Here is a 23,333-nt window from a genome sequence, read left to right on the forward strand (position 1 = left end):
CGGGCGGGGCGGGGCGGAGGCGGCGTGGCCGGCGTCGCTGGCGGGGAGCCAGGCGGGGAAGTCGGGCTTCCGTCACAGTGCGGGCCTGCGGCGCTTCTGGAGCCACCGGGTGGCGGGGCGGGCTAGCCTGGGGCCGAGGCCTGGGGCTGGAGGCAGCCCGGGAGCGTCAGGGAACCGCAGCTGGTTTGGTTCAGGTGGCACACGGGGCCCGGGGCTGGGGCCGGGGCTAGGAAGGACTGAGGCCGAGATGGCTTCGGAGACTTGGCCTGTCCTTGGGCAGCGGGGATGGGAAGGAGCGACGGGTGCAACAGCTGCCCCGCGTGGCGGAGTGGGGGGCGGGGCGGGCGACTGAGTGGCTGGTTGAATGTCGCAGGAGAGTTGTGCTAGGGTGAGGTCAGAGTTTATGGCCAGGGGGCATGGCGGCGTCAGTTTTTGCGGTGGGCGATCATAGGACAGGGGTGATCAACAAGTGTATTCTAGACAGAAATTGGGGGGGGCGATAGGCAGCGGATAGGACAGGTAGGATAGGATAGGATTGATGCGATTTTCAGGGGAAGGGGAAGTGAGGTAAGAGCTGTGGGTGCGAGCTGTGCTCACAGGAAGGGTCCGAGGTAGAAGTGCCTAAGGCTTTCCAGACTTTACCCATACACACCAGACCCCTGAGCTGTGAAGGAAGGTGGGGAACAGCCCATTCCCAGGGCAGGGGGCTACTAGTGCCTGATGCTGAGGAACAGGGATTCGGAATCCCTCACCCCAGGCCAGGCCTTCCCCACCTTTCACAGGCCCTGTGCAGATAGCCTCTACACCCTGAGTCAATATTTTACTATACAAAGGAAGGGAGGAGGCAGCTCCTTGAGAGGGCGTGCGCTTAAAGTCACAACCTGTAAGTGACAGCTCGTGTTAGGAAAGAGCCCACGAACTGTCCAGACACAGGCTTGTGACCTTAGCAAGTCATTTAACTCTCTCAGATCCCTGGTTGCTCATCTTTTAAGTGAAGATGATACCAACCTGTTAGAGATAGTGAAAAGTTTAAAGCACTTAGAACACTGCCCAGCACAAATTTATTGTAGCTATCCTTGGAGTCGAGGGTAGGGGCAGAGTGATGTGTCTTATATTAAAGACCTGTGGGTTGGAATGGGAGAAGATATTTGCAAATGACACTACAGGTAAAGGGCTGGTATCCAAGATCTGTAAAGAACTTCTCAAACTCAACACCCAAAAAACAAATAAGGCAAAAAGTGGGCAGAAGATATGAAAAGACACTTCTCTGAAGAAGACATACAAATGGCTAACAGACACATGAAAAAATGTTCCTCATCATTAGCCATCAGGGAAATCCAAATCAAAACCACATTGAGATACCACCTTACACCAGTTAGAATGGCAAAAATGGACAGGGAAAGAAACCACAAATGCTGGAGAGGTTGTGGAGAAAGGGGAACCCTCTTACACTGTTGGTGGGAATGCAAGTTGGTACAGCCACTTTGGAAAACAGTGTGGAGGTCCCTCAAAAATTTAAAAATAGAGCTACCCTATGACCCAGCAATTGCACTCCTGGGTATTTACCCCAAAGACACAGATGTAGTGAAAAGAAGGGCCATATGCACCGCAATGTTCATAGAAGCAATGTCCGCAATAGCCAAACTGTGGAAAGAGCCAAGATCCCCTTCAACAGATGAATGGATAAAGAAGATGTGGTCCATATATACAATGGAATATTACTGAGCCATCAGAAAGGATGAATACCCAACTTTTACATCAACATGGATGGGACTGGAGGAGATTATGCTCAGTGAAATAAGTCAAGCAGAGAAAGTCAATTATCATATGGTTTCACTTATTTGTGAAACATAAGGAATAGCATGGAGGACATTAGGAGAAGGAAGGGAAAAATGGGGGGGGGGGAATTGGAGGGAGAGATGAACCATGAGAGACTATGGACTCTGAGAAACAAACAGGGTTTCAGAGGGGAGGGGGGAGGGGGGATTGGTTAGCCCGGTGATGGGTATTAAGGAGGGCACGTGCTGCATGGAGCACTGGGTGTTATACGAAAACAATGGATCATGGATCACCACATCAAAAACTAATGATGTATTGTATGGTGACTAACATAACATAATAAAATAAAAAAAAAAAAAAGACCTGTGGGTTGGAACACAGCCAACATCAGGCCTCAGCATCCCAAGGGGAGAGGGGGTGTCCCTGGCATCATCTTTCCTAGCTTAGTCTTCTGAATAACATGGTAGAGACAGCGTCTACTAGAAGCAGGCTGCTGGATCAAGGTGATGAGACTGTAAGTATGGCACAATTTCATTGGCCTGTTAGAGTTCTAGGGGGCGTGGAAATGGCCCCTGTTGAACATTGGAATCACCTTGCAAAAAGCTCACAAAAACTGCCAATTCCATGGTCCCACCCCAGACCAACTGGATCAGAATCTCAGGTGGTGATTTTTAAATTTGTTTCAGGTAAAGCAACTGGTGCCCCAACCCTTATCCCTAACATTCCAAAGGCCACTTGCTTTCTCTCCTACATGGAAGAAACACTCCCTTCCCAGAGCTTCAGGCTGTTTTTCTTTCCTGGTTGCTGGAGGAGGCTTTTAAAGATGGATTCAGCCATTTCTAAGGCAATGTGGAAAACTCTATGAAACCAAGGCAACAACTATATAAGGACTAATGACTTTGGAAACCAGAACTTTTTCAGTATGAATGAATATGGAAGTCCCCAAGATTTCCTCCCTCCCCAGTCTTGCCATCTTTTTCCAAATTGCTCTCTGCCTCTGCACTGCTTTCTGCCTCTGCTGGGGGAGGCCAGCCTCCATCCCCTTCTCCCATTCCACCCTCCTGAGGCACAGTTTCCAGAAGTAAAGGCTGGAGGTAGATCGCTGAGCAATGCCGTGTCCCTCAAGAGTTACTCCAAGTTCATAATGGTACTCAAAACCGAAAATAACTCGGTGGTCATGGGGTGGGGGACTGGGTGAAATGGATGAAGGGGATTAAGAGGTACAAACTTCTGGTTACAAAATAAATAAGTCATGGAGATGAAAAGTACAACATAGGGAATAGAGGCAATGGTAGTTTAATAACATTGTATGATGACAGATGGTGACCACACTTACCGTGGTGAGCACTGAGTAATGTACAGACTTGTCAAATCACTGTGTTGTACGCCTGAAACTAATATAACATCGGATGTCAGCTATACTTCAATGCTAAAAATAAAAACAACAAATAGGGTGCCTGGGTGGCTCAGTCAGTTAAGCGTCCGCGTTGGGCTCCCTGCTCAGCAGGGAGCCTGCTTCTCCCTCTCCCTCTGCCGCTCCCTCTCTCTTTCTCTCTCTCAAATAAATAAATAAAATCTTTAAAAAAAATTTTAAATAAAAATAAAATAAACAAATTAAAAACAAAAATTCTGAAATTTAAAATTTAGTAGTCTCTTTCAGACATTAAGAACACTGCTAGCTTAGATTCAATGATTAGATTCAACATTAGAAGGCTACATCCTTTCTGATGATGTCATATCTTTGTGAAGCTGGGTTTTTAGCAGTTGTGATGAAAAGCAAGTATGGGATGAAAATCAGTGTGGAACAGGGAATGAGGGTTTGAGATGTTAGGTGGTGACAAAAAACAGGTGCCATGTGGTCAGGACATAAACAGTTATTAAGACGGTTGGACCTAACTATTCAGTAAGTGAAATTGATATCTATTTCTTTTGGCTTAAGGAGACCATGAAAAATGTACAGACACCCTAAATTACAGAGAACTGAGAAATTTGGGGAGGCTCCAAGATCATCAATCCATTGATTCAATAAATACTATTTGAATCCTAAAATAATAATAATGAGGAGGAGGAGGAAAAGGATTAAGCATTTATCCTGTCTTTTTTTTATGGGCTGTACCTCAGGGGTCCCAAATAGTTAATAAGGGGAAGTTTATATAGGGTATTCCAGTTAATCAAAGAAAAAAGAGCCAATCATAGTTTTACTATTTTTTAAACTTTAAGTGATAGATCGTAGGGAATGATCATCAATGACTGCTAACATTACCAAAAGAAAATCAGATATTATGTACCTCATGATGGAAGAATACACCACCTAGTATGAAATATTCTTGCCAAAAAAACTGAATTTGAATCTGGATCTAAGTACAATTTTACAAGAAATATTAAAAGAAATCTTTTTTAAATATCAGGAAGAACCTAAAATGATCCATGTGGTAGTGGATTAGAGCTGGAGACATCAGTATGAAGTTGTGTTTATCTTAACTTAGATACAGATGGTTACATATAGAAATAGTTACAGATATGTGCATATACAAGGGTTAGTATACACCAATTTCCTGCTCTGTCAGCTGAGAGGGGGTATAGAAGAGGGATACCCCAGTGGCAAAAAGCATACCCAGTGCCCAGAGCTTGATTTCCAATACCATTTTCTAATAAAAGGAGCCAAGACTCCTTGGAGAAATGGCTGATTCAAGCACTGGGACAAGAAATATACCTGTGAGCATCTTGTGATGTGAGAAATCTCTCTTTTTTTTTTAATGAAAAAAAAAAAACCATATTGATGGGACTATGTCAAAGGGATGGGGACACAGGAGCCAACTGAAAGAGCTTTCAGTGGCCAAAGCTGAAACAATTTGACCAGTAAAATAAAGAAGTGTTGGATTATAACCCAAAGTATAAAGTAAGGATCTGTGGGTCCATTCTGCATAAAGTAGGGGCACCTGGCTGGCTCAGTCAGTAGAGCATTTGACTCTTGATCTCAGGGTCATCAGTTCAAGCCCCATGTTGGGTGTAGAGCTTAGTGAAAAAAATAATGCATAAGTAAATAAATGAGCAGGAAGAGACATCTCCCATGCAGAAGAATTTGAAATAATTTATATACTCTGTCCTCCAGCAGGTGGAGCCCAACTGACCACTCCGTAAGTGTGGGTTGTGAATAATGACTTCCTTCCAATGAGGACAGTATGGGAAGGGGGCGTGGGGAGCAATTTTGTAAGTTTGAGGAGAAACCTGACAAACATTACTTTAGCCAGGTGAATCAAGGTCAACATCAAAAGTGATGAGTCATGTTGATGGCATGCACCCTTGATATCATGTGATGGATATGGTACTTAATGTTAGCTGTTTTCCTCCCAAAATGACATAACCTGATCTAATTGTGAGGAAAGCATTAAGCCCCATAGGAGGGCCATTCTACAAAATGCCTGACCAGCACACCTCAAAACTGTTAAGGTCATTGAATATGAAGAAAGTCTGAGAAACTGTCACAACAAAGGGGACCTTAAGGATTCCTGATGACTAAATGTAATAATGTGGGATCCTGGATAGGATCCTGGGTCAGAAAAAGGACATTAGATAAAAGCTAAGGAAATCTGAATAAAGTATGGACTTTGATGAATAATAATGTATTTATATTGGTCCATTATTGTAATAAATATACCATGCTAATATAAGATATTACTAATAGGGAAGCTGGGCAGACTATATGGGAGCTCTGTACTATCTTCACAACTTTTTCTGTAAATCTAAAACTGCTACAAAAAATAAAGTTTAGGGGTGACTGGGTGGTTCAGTGGGTTGACCATCCAACTCTCGATTTCGGCTCAGATCATGATCTCAGGGTCCTGAGATTGAGCCCTGTGTTGTCAGGTTCCACACTGACCAGGGAGCCTGCTTGAAATTCTTTCCCTCTGCCCCTCCTCCTGCTCTCTCTCTCTCTCTCAAATAAATAAATAAATCTTTTAAAAAAATAAAGTTTATTTTTTAAAAATGAGGAGGATGCGACCAGTAAAATCTAGACTAAAAGAAACTCTACAAGACCAGTGACCTTGTTTCCTCAATAAATGAATTACAAGGGGAAAAAAGAGATGGAGGTAGAATCTATACATAAAAAGAGATTGAGGGGACATATCAGTTGAAGCAATTGGGCTTTACTGGGATCCTAATTTGAAGAAACAAACAAAGAAAAAGTAAGATGGGAAACGTGAATACTGACTGGATATTTGATAGATAGAAATTATTGATAATTTTTGAAGTATAATAGTATTACAGCTTTAAAAAAAGATTATCTTTTAGAGATACATGCTGAAATATTTATAAATTTATGATAAAAATAATGCAGTGAGGTGGTAGTGGATGAGAACAGAAATAAAATAGGATTGGCTGTGAATTGATTATTTCTGAAGTTGAGTGATGTTCCATAACAAGGGCTTATTATATTATTCTCTTTACTTTTATACAGTTTGATGTTTTCCATAGTAAAAAGTTAAAAATAAAAAGATCTTTGACTTCTCCTGAAGTTAAAGGTTATCATTTACATTTGAATAAAGCTTTGCGTTTCACAAAACCCTTTCACAGACAGAATCCCTTTTGGTCCAGGAGAGGGAGAAAAAGGTAAGCGTCTAGTCTCACTTTTTAGGCAGAAAGAAGACTGCGACCAACATCTACCGTCTACCATGAAATTTTAAATTATTCCACTTAATCCTCATAAAATTTTCCAGGTGTTTCAAATGCAGAGCCAAGGTTGAGAACCGCTGGTTTTTGAAGAATATACACTGGGGGAGCGGAGAGGAGATGCCACCAGCAGACAGCTGCGGGCTGAGCCAGTTGGGGTTCATCCAAAAGGACTTACTAAAAGGGCTAGATGCTGTGATTATTATTTGGGGGGCACTCACATATCTGAAATCAAATCCAGCAGCCTTAAAGGAGGTGGTGTTCTGCAGAAGGCAGCCCTACTCTTAGTTGTTTGCAGGTCCAGCGTCGAAAATACCCACTGCTGCATTGTCTGGAGCTCATTAGGTGGATCCACTGATTATAAGAATTTTACAGACACCTCCAGCTTCGTGCCTGGACCTCTTCACCTGAATGCCCCACGAGCAGCCCGAACCCAACATACCCAGGAATGGACTCAGTGTTTCTCCCTGCATCTCTTGTATCCCCAGCTCTGTGAACCGTCCAGTCCCCCACGCCCGGAACCTAGGAGTCCTCACAGACACCCTCCTTCCCTCCCCACCCAAGTCAGTCCTCAGTTCTCCCGGTTCCCTCGCATTGTCTCCACAGTGCCCTGTCTTCATCTTTTCTCCCCCGGACCACACCTAACTGCCTGCCCTCAGCCTCACCCTGTTCAAACCGGCCGTCCACACAGGATGCAGCTAAAAGCCATGCCCTGTCGCGATACCTCTTCAGGGGCTGCCCCCGGCTACTGGACACAGCAGACAAACCCAACGGCTCACATCTGAGCTTTGCCTTCCGGATGAGTGATCTATTACTGAATTATATTGTGAAATGTAGTGACTTTTTTTTTTTTTTTAAAGATTTTATTTATGTATTTGACAGAGAGAGACACAGCGAGAGAGGGAACACAAGCAGGGGGAGTGGGAGAGGGAGAAGCAGGCTTCCCGCCGAGCAGGGAGTCCGATACGGGGCTCGGTCCCAGGACCCCGGGATCATGACCTGAGCCGGAGGCAGACGCTTTCGACTGAGCCACCCAGGGGCCCCAAAATGTAGTGACTTAACACCAGAGGGGACACTTACTATTTCAGTGTCCGTGGGTCAGGAATTAAGGAATGGCTTAGCTGGATGGTTCTGGCTCAGGGTTTCTTGTGATGTCTTAGTGGAGATGTCAGCATGGGCTGCAGTCAAATGAAGGCTTCACTAAGGTGGAAAATTTGCTTCCCCGGTGGCTCAACTTGGTGCTGGCTTTTTGGCAGAAGCCTCAATTTTATGCCACATAGATCTCTCCATAAAGTTGCTTGAGCGTCCTCGAAACATGGTGGCTGGCATCTTCCAGAATGAGTGATCCAAGAGAAAGCAAGATGGAATCCATGTCTTATGACCGAGTCACAGAAGTCAGACAGCATCATTTCTACAGTATTTTATTGGTCACGCAGGCCACCATGAGGCAATGGGAGAAGTAACTGCACAAGACAAGAATCCCAGAGGGGAGGATCACTGGGATCAAGGAGGCTGCCCACTGTACCTTCCTCTCAAACCTAACGTAATCGTTCTCACTTTATGTACCACCAGAACGAACAGCTTTCCAAACTCCCAGAATGCACATGCCGTGTCCTGCGTCCTCCATGTTTGTGTTCTTCAGGCCTGCGAGATCTTTGCCTCCCTTGTATTTGCCTGATGAAATTTCTCCCAGCTTGACTGAGGTATAATCGACAAAAACTGTATATATTTAAGGAGCACAAGGTGATGTTTTGATATACATTGTGAAATGACTACCACAATCAACCTAATTAACGTATCTATCACTTTCCATTGCAACCATTTTCATTTTTGTGTGTGTGTAAGAACACTTAGGATCTACATTCTTAGCAGATTTCAAATGTACAGTGACAGTATTTTAACTATAGTCACCATGCTGTGCATTAGGTCTCCAGAACTTACTGGTCCTGTGTAACTGAAACATTGTAACCTTTGACCAACATCTGACAACACAACCCCTTTTATGAGCTTGACATTTTTAGATTCCACATAGATGTGAGATCATGCAGCATCTAACTTTCTGTATCTGGCTTATTTCGCTAGCATATGTTGTATAAAATGGTAGGATTTCCTTCCTTTTTAAGGCTGAATAATATTCTGTTGTGTATATACATAAATATGTCACGTTTCCTTTACCCATTCACCCATTGACAGACATTTCGGCTGTTTCCATTGCCTGTTGAATGTTTATCATTCAAAATTGTGTGCCTAAATGCCTGGTACGGGGTGGGAACTCAATACACGTCGAAGTAAAATCCAAAGAAGTATTAGACCCTATCTGCAGATGAGGCAGTGTTGGTAGGCTCCAAGCCCCTGCACCACACTGTCTGGAAATGTGCTGAAAGCCGGGAAAGACAGAGCTCACAGTTCACCATTTTGAAAAACAGGATCCCCATTTTTTCAGAGAAACCACTAAATCATTTCATTAGAAGGAAACTTTCCCCCAAATTTATAAAAATCAATGCCAAAAAGAAGGAAGCCTGAGGACTTGATAAAAAGTGTTAAGAGAAGGGGTGAAGAGTGGTGTCGGGTATATGGGTTAGTTTATTGCCATAATAATGCTGAGTCATAAACAAAGAACCTGAGAAGCCTACCACAATGAACATTTGCCTCTGGCCCAAGAGTTTCCAGATCGCCTGGAGCGGTTCTGCTTTATTCCTCGTTGGCTGGGGCGACTCTACAGGTTGGCTGGGGCCGCTCTGCTCCGGGCCCGATCTTCTGACACATTAGTTAGTGGTCCCATCATCTTGAAAGAGGAGTAGGGTGTTTCCCCCCTGGAGCTCCTGTTTAATTTGTCAGCCTCCTTTATCCTGAGCCACTGTGATGGCCAGACTTTATAACAGACCTAGAGCTTTTGCTCCAGCCTCAGCCCCAAATACATTAAATAATTAACTTCCATCACTCTCTTGTGTGTGCCTTATCTCCGCACCATCCAAAATAGCTGATGGCATTTCCTCTGCATAAATAGAAAGCAGAAAGGTCAATTGGTGTTTGTGAAATATATATATATATTTTACAAAGCGGCAAGCCAGCGGGGTCCCTTTATTCCCTCATACCTGTGACGGTTTCATAACAGCACCTTCTGCCTTCCTTAATCCCCTGGCCAGTTTCCACCCACCATCGTGCAGTTCACCCAGTGAACCACACTCTTGCAGTTTGGTTAGTGATTAATACCAACCCTGGAGTCACCCCAAATCCAGACTGAGCTGGGCTGAAGCAGAAAGTACTTTCCCAATAGTAATAATAAAAAGCGATTTTTTTTTTCTAGTTACCTTCAATCTTGCACCCACCACCGTCACTGCCAGTGAAGCAAATGGTGGTTTTCTCCTGTTAATCTGTTTTTTTTTTTTTGTCAGTTTTTTTGTAGTCCCAGCCACAGAGCCTAAAGGGTAGAGGAATGATCATAACATGTTCTTAAATCCAGGGTGTTGTTCCTGGGGAACATTCATCTGTGAAAGATGGCAGAGGCTATTTGAAATCTAGCTTTTTCTTATAGCTAAAACTCACACAAGTATTCTGTTCTGATATTATGAAAACCACTAGTAAAAAGATTCAGAAGCTTTTATAACTTGCTACTATTGTCCCCCTCTTCCAGATCCATTTGAAATGTGTTTGGTCATAAAAGGATATGGGAGCTCTGTGGAGCCCTTCCAGGGGCTGAGGTCTCTTCCCTGTCAGAATAATGGAAATGTCCTAGGCCTCCAAGGGCAAAACTGATCTCCAGTGTTCTACCTTGGAAGTGGTCACAGGTTCTGGATTTGGGCTTGGACAACATGCTCAAGGTCAGAATTCTGCAAAGTCTCAGATTCCAACCCCAAGAAGGAGCCACTATTTGAGGCCTGTTTTTCCTGCCCCAGACCAGCAGGGGCTGTGAGATCAGCAGCACGAGGATCACCTGCCAGCCAGGGACAAGTGCCCAGCATGCAGGGAGGGAGGGGGGTGGGCATCACTAGCTTCGGGAAGAGGCAGAAGAGGGTCTGTGCTGGCCCCAACACCTCTCCACGGTGTGCAGGAGTTGAGGGAACACAGAACAGTGATGTTCACAAGGCCTGGAGCACAGCAGAGCTTGTGGGTTCTGTGGTTCCCTTGGCTGCTGGGCAGAGGTGGGAATGAGACATAGAGCACCGTGACCATGCTCCCTTGTCCTTGAACGGACCCCATCGAACTCCCTGAAGCCACGTTAGTCACACTTTGACTTTTTCCCTCCCAATCACTGCCTTACCAGAGTATATTCACAGCAAGGCAGCTGAAGTCTTTGGGCCCTTCTTCCCAGTCCTCATACCACGTTCAGAGATGTTAGTGAGATGAGTCAGTCCCCCAGCAGAGCAGACCCAAGCACTGCTCCAACCACGGGGGCAGAGGCAGTAGGAGGAAGGGTCTCAAACAGTGGCCAAGGGTGGTTCTCACACCCGAGCATCAGCATCACCGGGAACTTGTAAGAAACGCGAAGTCTCCGTCTCTACCCAGACCTATTGAATCAGAAGTGCTGGGGATGGGCCCTGAATTTGTTTTACCAAGCCCTCTGGTGATCCTGATGCTCAAAGGTGAGAAACACTAGTCTAAAAGGCACTGCATCGTGCAGGGAGCACAGCACCAGCCATGACGGGGCCTCCGTGTCCCCCATCGTTAGCGGAAGGCAGAATGCTGACCACTATATAATGCGTGCGTCAGATTCACCAGGTCATTTGGTAACAGAAGATATGCTTTGGCCCTGTGCCTCCCCAGAGAAAGGAGGTGGGTGAGGCTGGGTGTTGACAAAGGTTCTCTTCTTGACAGAACTTCAGACAGGCTCCCCTGAGCACTAGTTCGGCGGGGCCTCCGCCTGGGCCCTGTCTCCAACCTGCTGAGTCCAGTTCAGCCAGAATCCTGTTAAGTCAGTTTAGTGAGAATCCCCCACCCCTGCTATCAGGTCACCCTGGCCTGTCTTCAGCAAGAGTCCTGTGAAGTCGGTTTGGCAACAATTTCCCCCACCCTAGGTGTCTTCTCTTTGTACCTTTACATCCCTTGAGCCCGACTGTGCCCCATCCCACCCCGGGATCTAAATCTCCAGCTTTCTGTGCTGCATTTGGCGTTGAGCCCCGTCTCTCTCCCCTATTTTAATCGTCCTGAATAAAGTCTTGTCTACTGTTTTCACACGTGTCGGGATAATTCTTTAACAGTATGTTTAAACGGGTGTATGTTTAAGAAGCTCCTCGAGCAAGTCTGATGTAGCTTCTTGGTTGAAAGCCCACATGCAGAGTGGTTAAGAGCATGGGCGCTGGAATCAGACAGACCCGGGGTGACAGCTCAGCTCTGGTAGCTGAGTAAATAAGCAGTTAGCTAAAAGACGGGGGTAATCTCTCCTCTCCCCATCTCTCTCGTCGGTGAAAAGATCCAATGACAGAAGGCCCTTAAAGTTGTTAAGTGCAAAGCACAGTATTGTCTCATAATAGGCACCCAATAAATCAAATGTTAGCTGCTCTCGGTAATAATGATTACACGGATGCGTTACATTCATCAACATACTTCTAGATAAGAAAACGATAAAATAGGTGATTTATTTTGTAACCATGTGAAATATATTTATTAAGAATAAAAGTCTTCAATACTCCACGAATGAGCTTGGAGAATCAATCACAGAAGAGAATTGCTTTTTAGATTTTTAGTCCAGGTCCTTATATATATATGCACATCTTGCTTGTTAGCCAGGCAAGGGCAAAAGTGGACCCAAAACAGGTCACCTGAGACAAACATTTGTGACTCCTGGTCAGCAGCTCAGTGTGTCAGAAGCCAGTGTTCAGCGACGTAAGCGGGGAGCAGGCTGACCATAGAGCACGGGGACTTGAGGCAGGCAAGCACCGAGCCTGTCCTCCAAGTGGAAATGGTCAAGGGTAGATGGAATCTTCCAGGCCATCGCAGGGGTGGTCCAACCCTGTGGAAGCCCCGAGGGCACACTCGCGGGAATGCTTTTCAGGAAGCCACACTTGGTCCACAAGCTTTCCTCAGAGTTTAGACCAAACACTGATTGGCCCACGACTCAGAGTAGAGGCAGATAGGTTTACTACTCTCTAAAGGACTCACTCCTCTTGACAAGGGACTGATAGTAAAGATGGTAGCCCCGGCATTGTACCCATTTCCCATAATAAAGTCCAGCTTATGTGTTGAATGGGTTTGTCCCCTTGGACTTGCTTGTTTTTGACAATTGTTGGTGAGGGTTCTGGAGCGTGGGCCCTTTACCGACTGTGATCAGCAACTGTTCCTCAAAGTACAGGAGCTGGTCCACTTCAAAACAGTCACCGGCACGAGGCACCACTTTTTCTAGAGCTACCCGGATCTCGGCTTCATTGGCCTTCTGGCGCCTTGCTCTCTTGAGGTAGTTGTAGACCTTCTCAAATACTTCTGCTCCCAGCTTCTGCATGGCTGACCTGCCACCCAAGTCAGGAGAGATAAAGAGGAGTTTTACACATTCAAGTCATCCGCAAGAAATCTCTTTAAATCACTAATTACACAAACGTTGTACCTTTGAGATTTGGGGGGGGAAAGGAAAAAATAAGACGCGATGGTTCTACCTTGAACACTCAACGGTATTCAACAAATACTTCCTGAAGGTCTATTATGCGCCAGGGGCCTTCTAGGAACTGTGAACACAGCATTAAACAAGTGAGGTAAATTCCTGCCTTCATAGAGCTTACCTTCTAGGGTAGAGAATAAACAGATAACTTAAAAAATACATAGACAATAAAATGTCGGGCAGCACCATGTGCAATGAAGTACAATAAAGCAGGGGGAGAGAGGGAGAGAGAGAGACACTCCCCTGAGAGGAGGTGTCCTCTGGGCAGAGACCCACATGAAGTGAGACCTACACTAGGGGGAGAGAACGGGGGCCCTGCGGCTAAAACACCTTGGAGAAATACCGAGAAGGCTAGTGTGGCTGGAGTCGGGAGAACAAGGGAGAAGAGGAGAGTGGGATATGGAGTCAGAAATAACATTAATGAGAACAATAAAATAACAAGAAGAAGAAGAGGCAAAGGAAGGGGACACACTTAACCTTTACAACAGCTCTGTGAAGGAGGCATTTTTAAATTCCCCTGTTTTACAGATGGAGAAACTGAGGCTTAAAGGGGTGAGGTAACGTGGCCCCGCTCCCACGCAGACCAACATTGGTTTTTCTGTGCTCACCTCCAGCCCTTGTCCTCCTGCAGCCACAACAATGGCCATACCTGGTGGGTTTATGTTGCCCGTATTTTCCTTTACCTCCAGCGAGGGTCAGAAATGAAAAGCCTACGTGTAAAACTAGGCCCGGGGCATGTTTTGTTTGGTCAGCACTATGCTTTACTTTTTTTTCTTTTTTTGATTGATTGATCGATTGACTTTAGAGAGGAAGGGGCGGAGGGAAAGGAAGAGAGAAAACTTATGCAGACTCCCCGCTGAGCAGAGCCTAACGCGGGACTCGACCCCACGACCCTGAGATCACCATCTGCGCCAAAACCAAGAGCCAGACCCTTAACTGACTGCGCCACCCAGGCGCCCCAGTGCGTTACTTTCTTGAGCATTTTACTGTGGAAGTCAAGGCACGGCCCGCACTCCTCCGCCCCCGCCCCGCCCCCTGCATATCTTTACCGCGTCTGCCTTTCAGAGCAGGCTGCTTCTCGGATTTCACCTGCCCGCCTGCCCCAAGGGCATTCGACTTTTGTGAATTTCGTTCTCTAGTTCAAAACTGTCATTTTTAATGCCCCATACTGCTCCACTGAATTTATGTGCCAACACTTACCGAGTCATTCCTCCACCTAACATTTAGCGTTTTCCGCTGTAACACTGAGCCAACGTCCTCAGGAACACAGCTTTTTCATCCAGAGGAATATTTTCTGGCATCAAATTTCTATGAGTGAGGCGAATTACATGAGTGTGTTTTCTCTGTGAAAACTCATATGTGCATTTGTGATTTCTCCATTTTTCTGTATAAATGTTGAGTGGAATTAAAAGATTTTAAAAAGTGAGAATGGAATTATTGGGTCAAAATGCATAAATATTTTTAGGACTTTAACCTTAAGAAATGCTTCTTTATTCTTCGTTTCAGGGGATTTGGTGAAAAGAAAAATCAGAGTTTTTTGTTTTCTGTTTCAGACTTTTTAAAGCATTACTGCTAGACGATGCTCATGGCCATGCTGACAGTAACACAGAAGGCATTAATCACAGGCTCTAATTTATTTTATAAGCTTTTATTGTTCAGTACTATTCAACATTGCAAACTCTAGAACACAAGCATCCAGGTTAGGTATTGTGGCAGACAAAAAGAAGAGTAAGTGATTTATCTTGCTCTAGTTTAGAGGCTAGAAATCATAATGTTACGATATATACATTTTAAATTTTATCTCACTTTTTAATGGTACTTTAGAGCTTACAAAATCCTTTTACATTCATTATCTCAAATGATCCTTGTGAACAAGGCAAGTCATTGAACATTTATCTCTATTTGACGGATGAGAATAAGCAGGTTGACTTTCGCAAACTCACACAGCTAGTGGCTGTTGGAGCCTAAACTCAAACACAGGTCCTGTGCTGGGGAGCTCGGCAGCCCCAGGGCCCCAGGCTGTTCAGCTTCAGCAGATTTCCCACCTTCTTCCTGGAGATTATCAGGACCTATCCCAGGACACCTCACATCCCTAGTCACCCTAGTCACCCCCAGAAACCCAAGCTTTCCTTCTGCTGACATTTAGCAAACCCTGTCATTCCCCCCATTCACAGATGACTTCGTAACCTTCATGCTCTCTTTTTCCCACACCCTACTCCTATCACCATTATTCTGGCGTCAATATTCTTGGTCTCTCTGACTTTGGACTGTCTCATATCCAATGATCATTTTCTTTCCCCTCCTCAGTACACACTCCCATGATCATACCCTTGACCTCCTCAGCACCAATGACCACACCTCCTCTAGAATCAATATCAAGCCTTATGCTCTACAACCATCCCTTTCTACTTTTCCACCATACTGACTCCAGCTATTCTTCTACTTCGTGGTACCTGCCATCCTTCGGCCTATCACCATGGTGAGAGTCACCCCTTTGTGTCCTCATGTCCCCATGTCCCACTTTTCCTCAGTTACATTTCATGGTTCATTATTATAATTACAATCTTGCAGATACCCTTGACTCTTTCACTCCCCTCTTCCTGTGTCAAAATCCTCTGGCAAAGTTGTAATGGTTAAACCCGGACATCCATTTATTTATGCCTGTTCCTGAACAAAAGAACATTCCAGGAGAAAAACATCCAATTCTGCCAACAGGTCTCATTTAAATAATTAATGGCCGCAGTTCAAAACGGTGCTCAGCACTGCCCATGGTCCTCCTGTAGTTCTCTGGTATGCTTCTTTTCCACTGCTCAAAGTAACTATTTCACACCTTCTTCTTTATTTGTTATTCTCAAACTTGCTAAGCCCCACCCTCCTTCTCAGCTGATGACTTTACCTAATACCTCATTGAGAAATAGAAACAAACATGTAGAAATTCCTTCTTCTAAGTGCCCAACTACCCCACCTACTTGGCCTTCCCTCCGTCCCTAGTGAAGGGACCATCCGTGCTCCCATGAAAGACCATCCTCTCTCTCCCTGAGTGCTCTGGATCTCAGCCTCTGTCACCAGCTCAGTGACCTTCCCACCTGCAGCTACTTCTATGTCTCCTGGAGCATACACATCAGAAGAGAATATGCCCTAGTGCCCTCTTTTAAACAAGAAGCTACTTGTGACCTCCACATTCCCTCGGTTCACCTCTTTCCCCATCTATCACTTGGCCCTCCATCGCTGGCAAAGCTTCTTGAAAGAGTCACGTGTGGCTGATGTTTCCACTTTCTGACTGCACACTCTCCCCCTTCAATCCACTCCTCTTGGGTCTTGGTCCTCGTTCCTTCCGCAAACTCCTCTTACGATGACCTTCATGTGGCTATTTCCTCTGGTCTCTTCTCTGTACATGTCTTACTGGACACTCAACAGCGGGCTACTCTCTCCTTCAAACCCTTCCTTCTGTTGCTTTTGGTGATACCACCTTCACCAGGAGCTTTTCCCATTACAGTCTCTGCTTCTTTTTAGCCTCTTTGGCTGACTCTTCTTCCTCCTCATTTCAGCCTCTACATTTCAGAGTCTTTAATACTATTTGTAGGCTGAGGACTTCCTGTATGCCCACCTTCCTGTCCTTCATCTAGAGCTCCAGGCTTGAGTCAACTGCCCACTTGATATCACCAACTGGCTATCTAAAGGGTGTCTCACTCAACCTCAATATGGTGGAAAAAAAGAACTCTTAATTATAAATAAATACAAAGTGCTATGAAGGTTGAGAAAATCAAACACCCCATCGAGGAAGAGGAGGCACAGTCTCACTTGGGCCATAATAGCCGGAGGCAAGCCAGGTGGCAGCCAATAGTGGGAGCACTGGGAAATCAGTGAGTCAGTTTGGCAGGTGAGAAGGGCATGTGAAAAAGAGGGCGAGAACCAGATGAACATAACGTTAAAGAAACTTTGGAATCCCGGCACATGGCTGGCTCAGAGGGTTAAGCGTCAGACTCTTGATTTTGGCTCAGGTCATGATCTCAGGGTCGTGGGATCCAGCCCCACATTGGGCTCCAAGCTCAGCAGGGAGTCTGCTGGAGACTCTCTCTCTGCCTCTGCCCTTCCCCTGACATGTGCACGGGCACTATCTCTCTAAAAAAAAAAAGAAAAAGAAAAAGAAACTTGGAATCTGACTAGTAATAGCACCCATTGATGAGAAAGAAGCCCTAAAATGTCCCCTGAAACCATAATAACTAACAGTTTTTGAGCCTTTATGTGCCAGGCTCTATTCTGAGCATCTCCTCATATCATCCCATTAAATCCTATGGATATGATATTGTTATTTCCATTCTACAGATGAGGAACCTGAGATATAAGGGGGTTAAATAACTTGCCCATTGCCACACAATTTTGAAGTGGTGGAGCTGGGACATGAATTCCAGTAGTTTCAATCCAGGACTCACTTTTCATCACTATGGATTCAGACACTGGAGTTGAATCTTGGCTCTACTGTCACTGGCCGTGTGATCTTGGGCCAGTTACTTAACTTCTTTGAGCCTTGAATTTTCATATTTACGTGGATATTACACACAAACACACACATGCGCACACATGCACACACGTGTATCTTAGCACAGTACCTGTCACCTACCAGGTGCTTATTTGCCATTGTTTTATTGTTGGTTTCCTGATGCTGGACTATATCCGAGTCCTATTTCAGTTTAACTGCAAGCTTCAAGCAGTTTTGTAGTTCTACCTCTGGTTAAGACACTATTTTAAATAGGGCGCCTGGGTGGCTCAGATGGTTGGGTGTCTGCCTTCGGCTCAGGTCATGGTCCCGGGGTCCTGGGATCGAGTCCCGCATCGGGCTCCCTGCTCAGCGGGGAGCCTGCTTCTCCCTCTGCCTCTGCCTCTCTCTCTGTGTGTCTCTCATGAATAAATAAATAAAATCTTAAAAAAAATTTTTTTTAAAAAGACACTATTTTAAATAGTTTTATCTTCTCTGAGTGAATTTGAAAAAAAAAAAAGACACAAGAAAGCTAGTGGCAGAGTGGAAGGAAAAAAAAGGTAATTTTGTAGAAATAATCATGAAAGCCTATTTTAGCAGCAAGCATTAAGAGAACACATAGATTACTCTTCAGGCATAGTTTAAGGAAAGCTTGAAAACGATTTTACAGAATATAAGAAATCCCTGAACATTAAATATGTATGAGCCACTGTGGGAATAGAATGGCACAACGTATTTCCTCTTTAATACAGCGGTCTTAGTGATCATTTAGTGTTAACAAGCATTGGGAATCTTTATTAAGGATGATTTGTACCCCTTCTCTCCATATTTCAAATGGCTGACTCTGAACCTGGTGGGCAAAGATGGAACAGATCTCCCTACAGAGGCAGTCAATGCTCAGGTGACATATGGCACCCCCAGATGGGACATGTGACTTTCAGGTCCCTTTTTGTAAATGGTGCTTGCCTTCTGTTCCGTCCTCCCTGGCAGCAGAATCTTGAGTGCAGCTGTTGGTTGGAGACTGTTCAAGCTAACCTTTCCTGTAAGGATTATTTTGTTTGTGACCTAAACACCTGCCATTGTTCATAACCATAGTAAATGTAGATGGGTAAATACTGACTAAAAAACAAAATCCAGCTTGTATACAAGAGATACAGTTAAAACACAGGGCATTGAAAGGTTGAGAGTAAACAAATAAATTTTAAAAATTTTAAAAAGATATACCAGACAAATATCCAAATATCCAAAAAAAAGCTGGAAATAGCTGTATTAACATGAGACAAAATAGATTTGAAAAAACAGGAAAAAAGCATTATTACAATAAAGATTGCCACTTGATAATGAAAACAGTTCAACTCACCAGGAAGAAATAAAAATTCTAAACTAGTATGCCTCTAATAAAGTAGAATCAAAATACATAAAGCACTATGGGGAGAAATTGACAGAAATGCCCCCATAGCGTAGTATTTCAGTATACCGTGCTCAGTTATTGATAGGTTAAGCAGTTGAAAAATTAGTGACATAGAAAATCTGAATATACTTAAATAAGCTAAACTTAAGAAACATATATAGGACCCTCTCCCTTCCTGACAATTAAAGAACCCTCATTCTTTCCAGACTTTCATAACATTTATAAAAACTAACCATCTACTAGACAGCAACTCAAGCCTCAACACATTTCAAATAATTGATTTTCAACAAAATATAGTTATTTGATTACAATACAATTGATAGGAATCTGTAACAAAGATATGGATTAAATAGTACCATGTTTGTAAATTTATTTATTATAAATAAATTATGGGTCAATGAAAAAATCAGGCATGCTATAAACAAACTCATTTGAAGCCAAAATAAAAGTGATAGGTACTCTAACATTGTAATATTTCAGTGTAAATTTATTTGACACTCGGAAAACATGCTGTAATCTTTCTGCAATGATGCATCTGAGTATTTTAGAAATCATAAAATAGAAAATTTTATTTAAGGGGACTTTTGCTGTTACCTAAGAGTTGAGAAGATAGGGGAGTGCTCTTTATGCAGTTCACATTAAGGAAGAGGTTATAAGTTTGCTTTTTCTACAGGAGGGATGGAAGGAGAGATGGGGGGACAGGAACTACCCCTTTAGGTAGGTGGGTATGTCAAGTAAAAAGAACTTACATTTTCAAATGAAAAGAAGTATATTTTCATTCTTTTTCATCTATTTCTTCCTATGCTCAATATCTTTTATCAATTTTATTCTCGTGTTCAAAGTCCTTTAAGTATTTAAGGGATCCTAAAGATCATCTTAGTCCACACGCCTCATTTACAGGCCAATGCTCTTAGGGCTGGATCACTGTCCTGCCCATATGGATAGTGTACACAGGAGAGTTGGAGGAAGCCTCCCCAGGCTCCTGAAGAAGCTCCAGCTGCCTGCAGCCAACCCCCAACATGTGTTTGGCTGATTCCCCAGCTAAAAAATTCCATTAAACCACAAGAGAGTACTTTCTCTCCTGACTATTTCCTCCAAACTCAATCTCTTAGCCTCCAAATTCCTTTACTGACTTCCTCTCATGTTTACTTTTAACTTGCAAACAATATATTTTATCACATCTATTTACCCATCAATATTGACGGCTCCCGGTGCCCTCTAATTATCTATCTCTCTTAGGGGCTCTGAAGAAGATGTCAAACAGAAATGTCCTCACTTTTTTTTTTTAAGTTTATTTATTTTTTAGTAATCTCTACACCCTATGTTGGGCTTGAATTCACAACCCCAAGATCAAGGGTCACACACTCTATGGACCAAGCCAGCCAGGACCCCCTGTCCTCATTTTTAAATATTATTTTAATTTTGCAACAATCTCACACAGGAAAGTTACAAATGTAATACTAAGAACTCTTTTTCTCCCTGAGCCTTTTGAGAATAAGTTGCTAACCTGATGCCCTTCCCTTCCATATCTGGTGTATATTTTCTACAAATGAAGACACTCTTTTACATAACCACACAATGGCCATCAAGATCAGGAAATTAACATTGACATGTTACTGTCATCTAATACTCTAATCCATTCAAGTTTCCCCAATTGTCTAATAACTCCCCTGATAATAAAAAAGATCCAGGTCAAAATAATCATGTGTTATATTTAGTTGTTGTGTCTCTTTAGTCTCCCTCAATGACCTTGACACTTTCCAAGGTTTGAAGCAAGTTGTTTTGTAGACTGTCCCTCAATTTGTGTTGCCCTTGCCTATGGGAGTTACCAACTCCTACCCTCTCGGTATCTCTCCTTTTGTGTATTAGCTGAAAGACAGGAGTAGAGCCTTCCATTATTTTGGGACATTATGAGAGAGCTCTAGCTACACCAGTTCTCGAAGTTCCTCCCTTCTCTTGGATCTAAAAGATGGTAGTAGCAGTATCTTGTTGTTTTCAGGTGCCTAGTTCCTGACTCTTCCCTACAGCTTTGTTCCCTATATACTGTAAGAAATAGGGGGTCCGCATAAGGAAAGGAAGCAGCTTTTGAGTTAAGTTTCCAGACGCTCAAGAAAGAATGCCCTGAGCGTGCTACTCACTTGTATCTCCACTTGAACAACAGGTAGAAATCATGCCCAACTGAATTTCTGAGCTTCCTCTCAAAATATCCTACTGCTGCAGCTTTCCCCATTTCTGTCCATGTCAGCTCCTGCCTTCCAACTGTTCTGGCCAAAAAACTTTGAGTCATCCTGATTCCTCTCTTTCTCTCTTACTCCGATAGTCCAGTGTCTCCCGTAACAAGACCAGTTAGTAAATCCTATCAGCTCCATTTTCAAACTGTATGCAGGATGCAGACTTCCGTCATCCCCACCACTACCGCCCTGGTCCAAGCCACAACACTCTCTCACCTGATTGCTACAATGGCCTCTCAGTTGGTCTTCTGCTCCTAACCTTGCTCCCCTACAGTCTATTATCAATTCAGCAGCCAAAGTAAGTCAGGTCCTTTCACTCCCCTGCTCAAAACCCTGTCTTGGGCTCCCCATCTCATGCAGAGTGAAGTCAATGTCCTTCCACTGGTCTAAAATATCCTGAACCACCTTCCCACTGTGCTTTCCAAATGCATCTCCTCCCTCCCTCCTTTCCTGTTACACTGGCCCCTTGCTCTTCCTTGAATACCCCAGGCACACTCCACCCCACGGCCTTTGCACCTGCTGTTCCCTCTGATGAGAATGCTCTTTCTCCAGCTAGCCCTCTCTCTCTCCTTCATCTCCTCCAGGTCTGTGCCCTCATGTGATCTTTTCAGAGAGATCTACCCAGACTACCCTCTTTAAAACTGTAACTTTTAGCCCCATTCTGCACTGCCTATTCTCTTTCCTGGCTTTGTATTGTCTTAGCACTTGATACTCTCTAGCACACACTGTTCTTCCATAATATTTTATGATCTGTCAGTCACCCCACTACAGAATACAGGGTCCGTAGGGCATGGATTGTTTTCACCTTTCTTGTGCACTGATCCCGTTACCTAGAACAGTGCCTGGTATATAGTAAGTACACAATAAATACACAATGGATGAATGAAGAGATGCTTGGAAAGCCAAATAGAAAGGAATATGGTGATATCATACAATTTTATTTAAAAATATATGCATCTCCTAGGGTTTATTCTAAGAATTAGCACATAGTGAAAACCGTAACCTAATTTTGCAAAGATAAGATCACTTTTGTGATTTTTAGTTGTTGTTTTTCAAGATAAATCTCCAATTAAGTGCAGCTTTCAGTATTATTATATTTTCATCCCTATTTCAAATGGATTGGCTTTATGGGACCTATCCAATCATCGCTGGATAAAAATGACTTCATATTTTTGAGTGGGAAGACGTCAGCCTTACTTTTAATAAAAAAACCTCTGTGGAGAGGCCTGTGCTTCACGCTTGACACATGGGGCCACGTGGAAAGCAACAGAAATCTGCCCACAGCTGCTGAAAGCCCCGCTGCCCCACGGCACGTGGGCGGCCTCGGAGAAGGAGAAGAGCTCCAGAGGCCCTCAGCCCGTCCAAGGCAGCGCGCAGCCCGGACAGGGCTGTTCAACAGAGGTCACCGTCTGCCAGGCGGCAGAGAGCAGCAGGTGAGGGGATGTTAGCCTCCCGCTCCAAACAACATTCTAGCTGAACAGCAGGAAATGGTTAGCACGTTCCCCTGCTCCCGGAAAAACAACAAGTAATTTCTCTTTGGGGAGAGAGAAAAGGAAAGAGTTTCCACCAGCTTTGATAGGTTATCAAGGTTAAAAGCTCCCTCATCCCTTATCCCTTTAGATGAACTAACAGGAAAGCGTCTTGTCTTCCCCTTTCCTTGGAGCTTATTTGCCTTGCAGACAGTTTCTCTGCCCAGCTGAAGCTCCCCAGTAATGGCTACATTTATATTCTTATTTTCGGATTAATTAACCATTTGAGGAGTAAAAACTAAAAGCAAAGGACTCTGCCCTCAGGTCTGCTCCCTAATGAGGCCGGAAGCCTTGGGGACAGAGCACCTTTCTTAGATTGGCAGCCAGCGTGGTCCTGGCCCCAAACTGCACTAAGTTGTTCAGTCAGCACATTTTTAATGAGCACCTAGTACAGGCCAAGTGCTGGGAATGCCGCCAGAAGCTTGTGACCTCACGGAACTCAGATTTTAGTGGGAAGAAGGCAGACAGTAAACATAAAGAGGGAAATTTCAGATTTTTGTCAATGCTACAAATAAAATGAAATGGCAATGGAAGAGAGAGTGGGCTGCCCAGAAGAAGGTTGGGACGCCTGGCAAGGGCAGGGGCAGAAGAGATGTTTGGTGTCAGTCCTTTTTTGCCCTGACCTGTGGACCGGCGCCCCCCTCTT

The 23,333-nt window shown here is 44.2% G+C and overlaps 1 protein-coding gene across 6 annotated transcripts in view; it reads right to left on the reverse strand.

The window, feature by feature from the left end:
• Positions 1-12,048: 12,048 nt before the first annotated feature.
• NEK11 (NIMA related kinase 11) overlaps positions 12,049-23,333 on the reverse strand; it is a 237,990-nt gene continuing 226,705 nt past the window's right edge. For all 6 annotated transcript variants that reach the window (XM_032408712.1, XM_032408709.1, XM_032408715.1 and 3 more), the window contains one exon: positions 12,049-12,893. In XM_032408712.1, the coding sequence (XP_032264603.1) occupies positions 12,623-12,893 (271 nt within the window). In that variant the 3' untranslated portion in view covers positions 12,049-12,622. The remainder of the gene's footprint in view (positions 12,894-23,333) is intronic.

The sequence above is a fragment of the Phoca vitulina genome, unplaced genomic scaffold (genome assembly GCF_004348235.1).
Source record: "Phoca vitulina isolate PV1807 unplaced genomic scaffold, GSC_HSeal_1.0 scaffold10, whole genome shotgun sequence".
In the NCBI taxonomy this organism is placed as follows: Eukaryota; Metazoa; Chordata; class Mammalia; order Carnivora; family Phocidae; genus Phoca; species Phoca vitulina.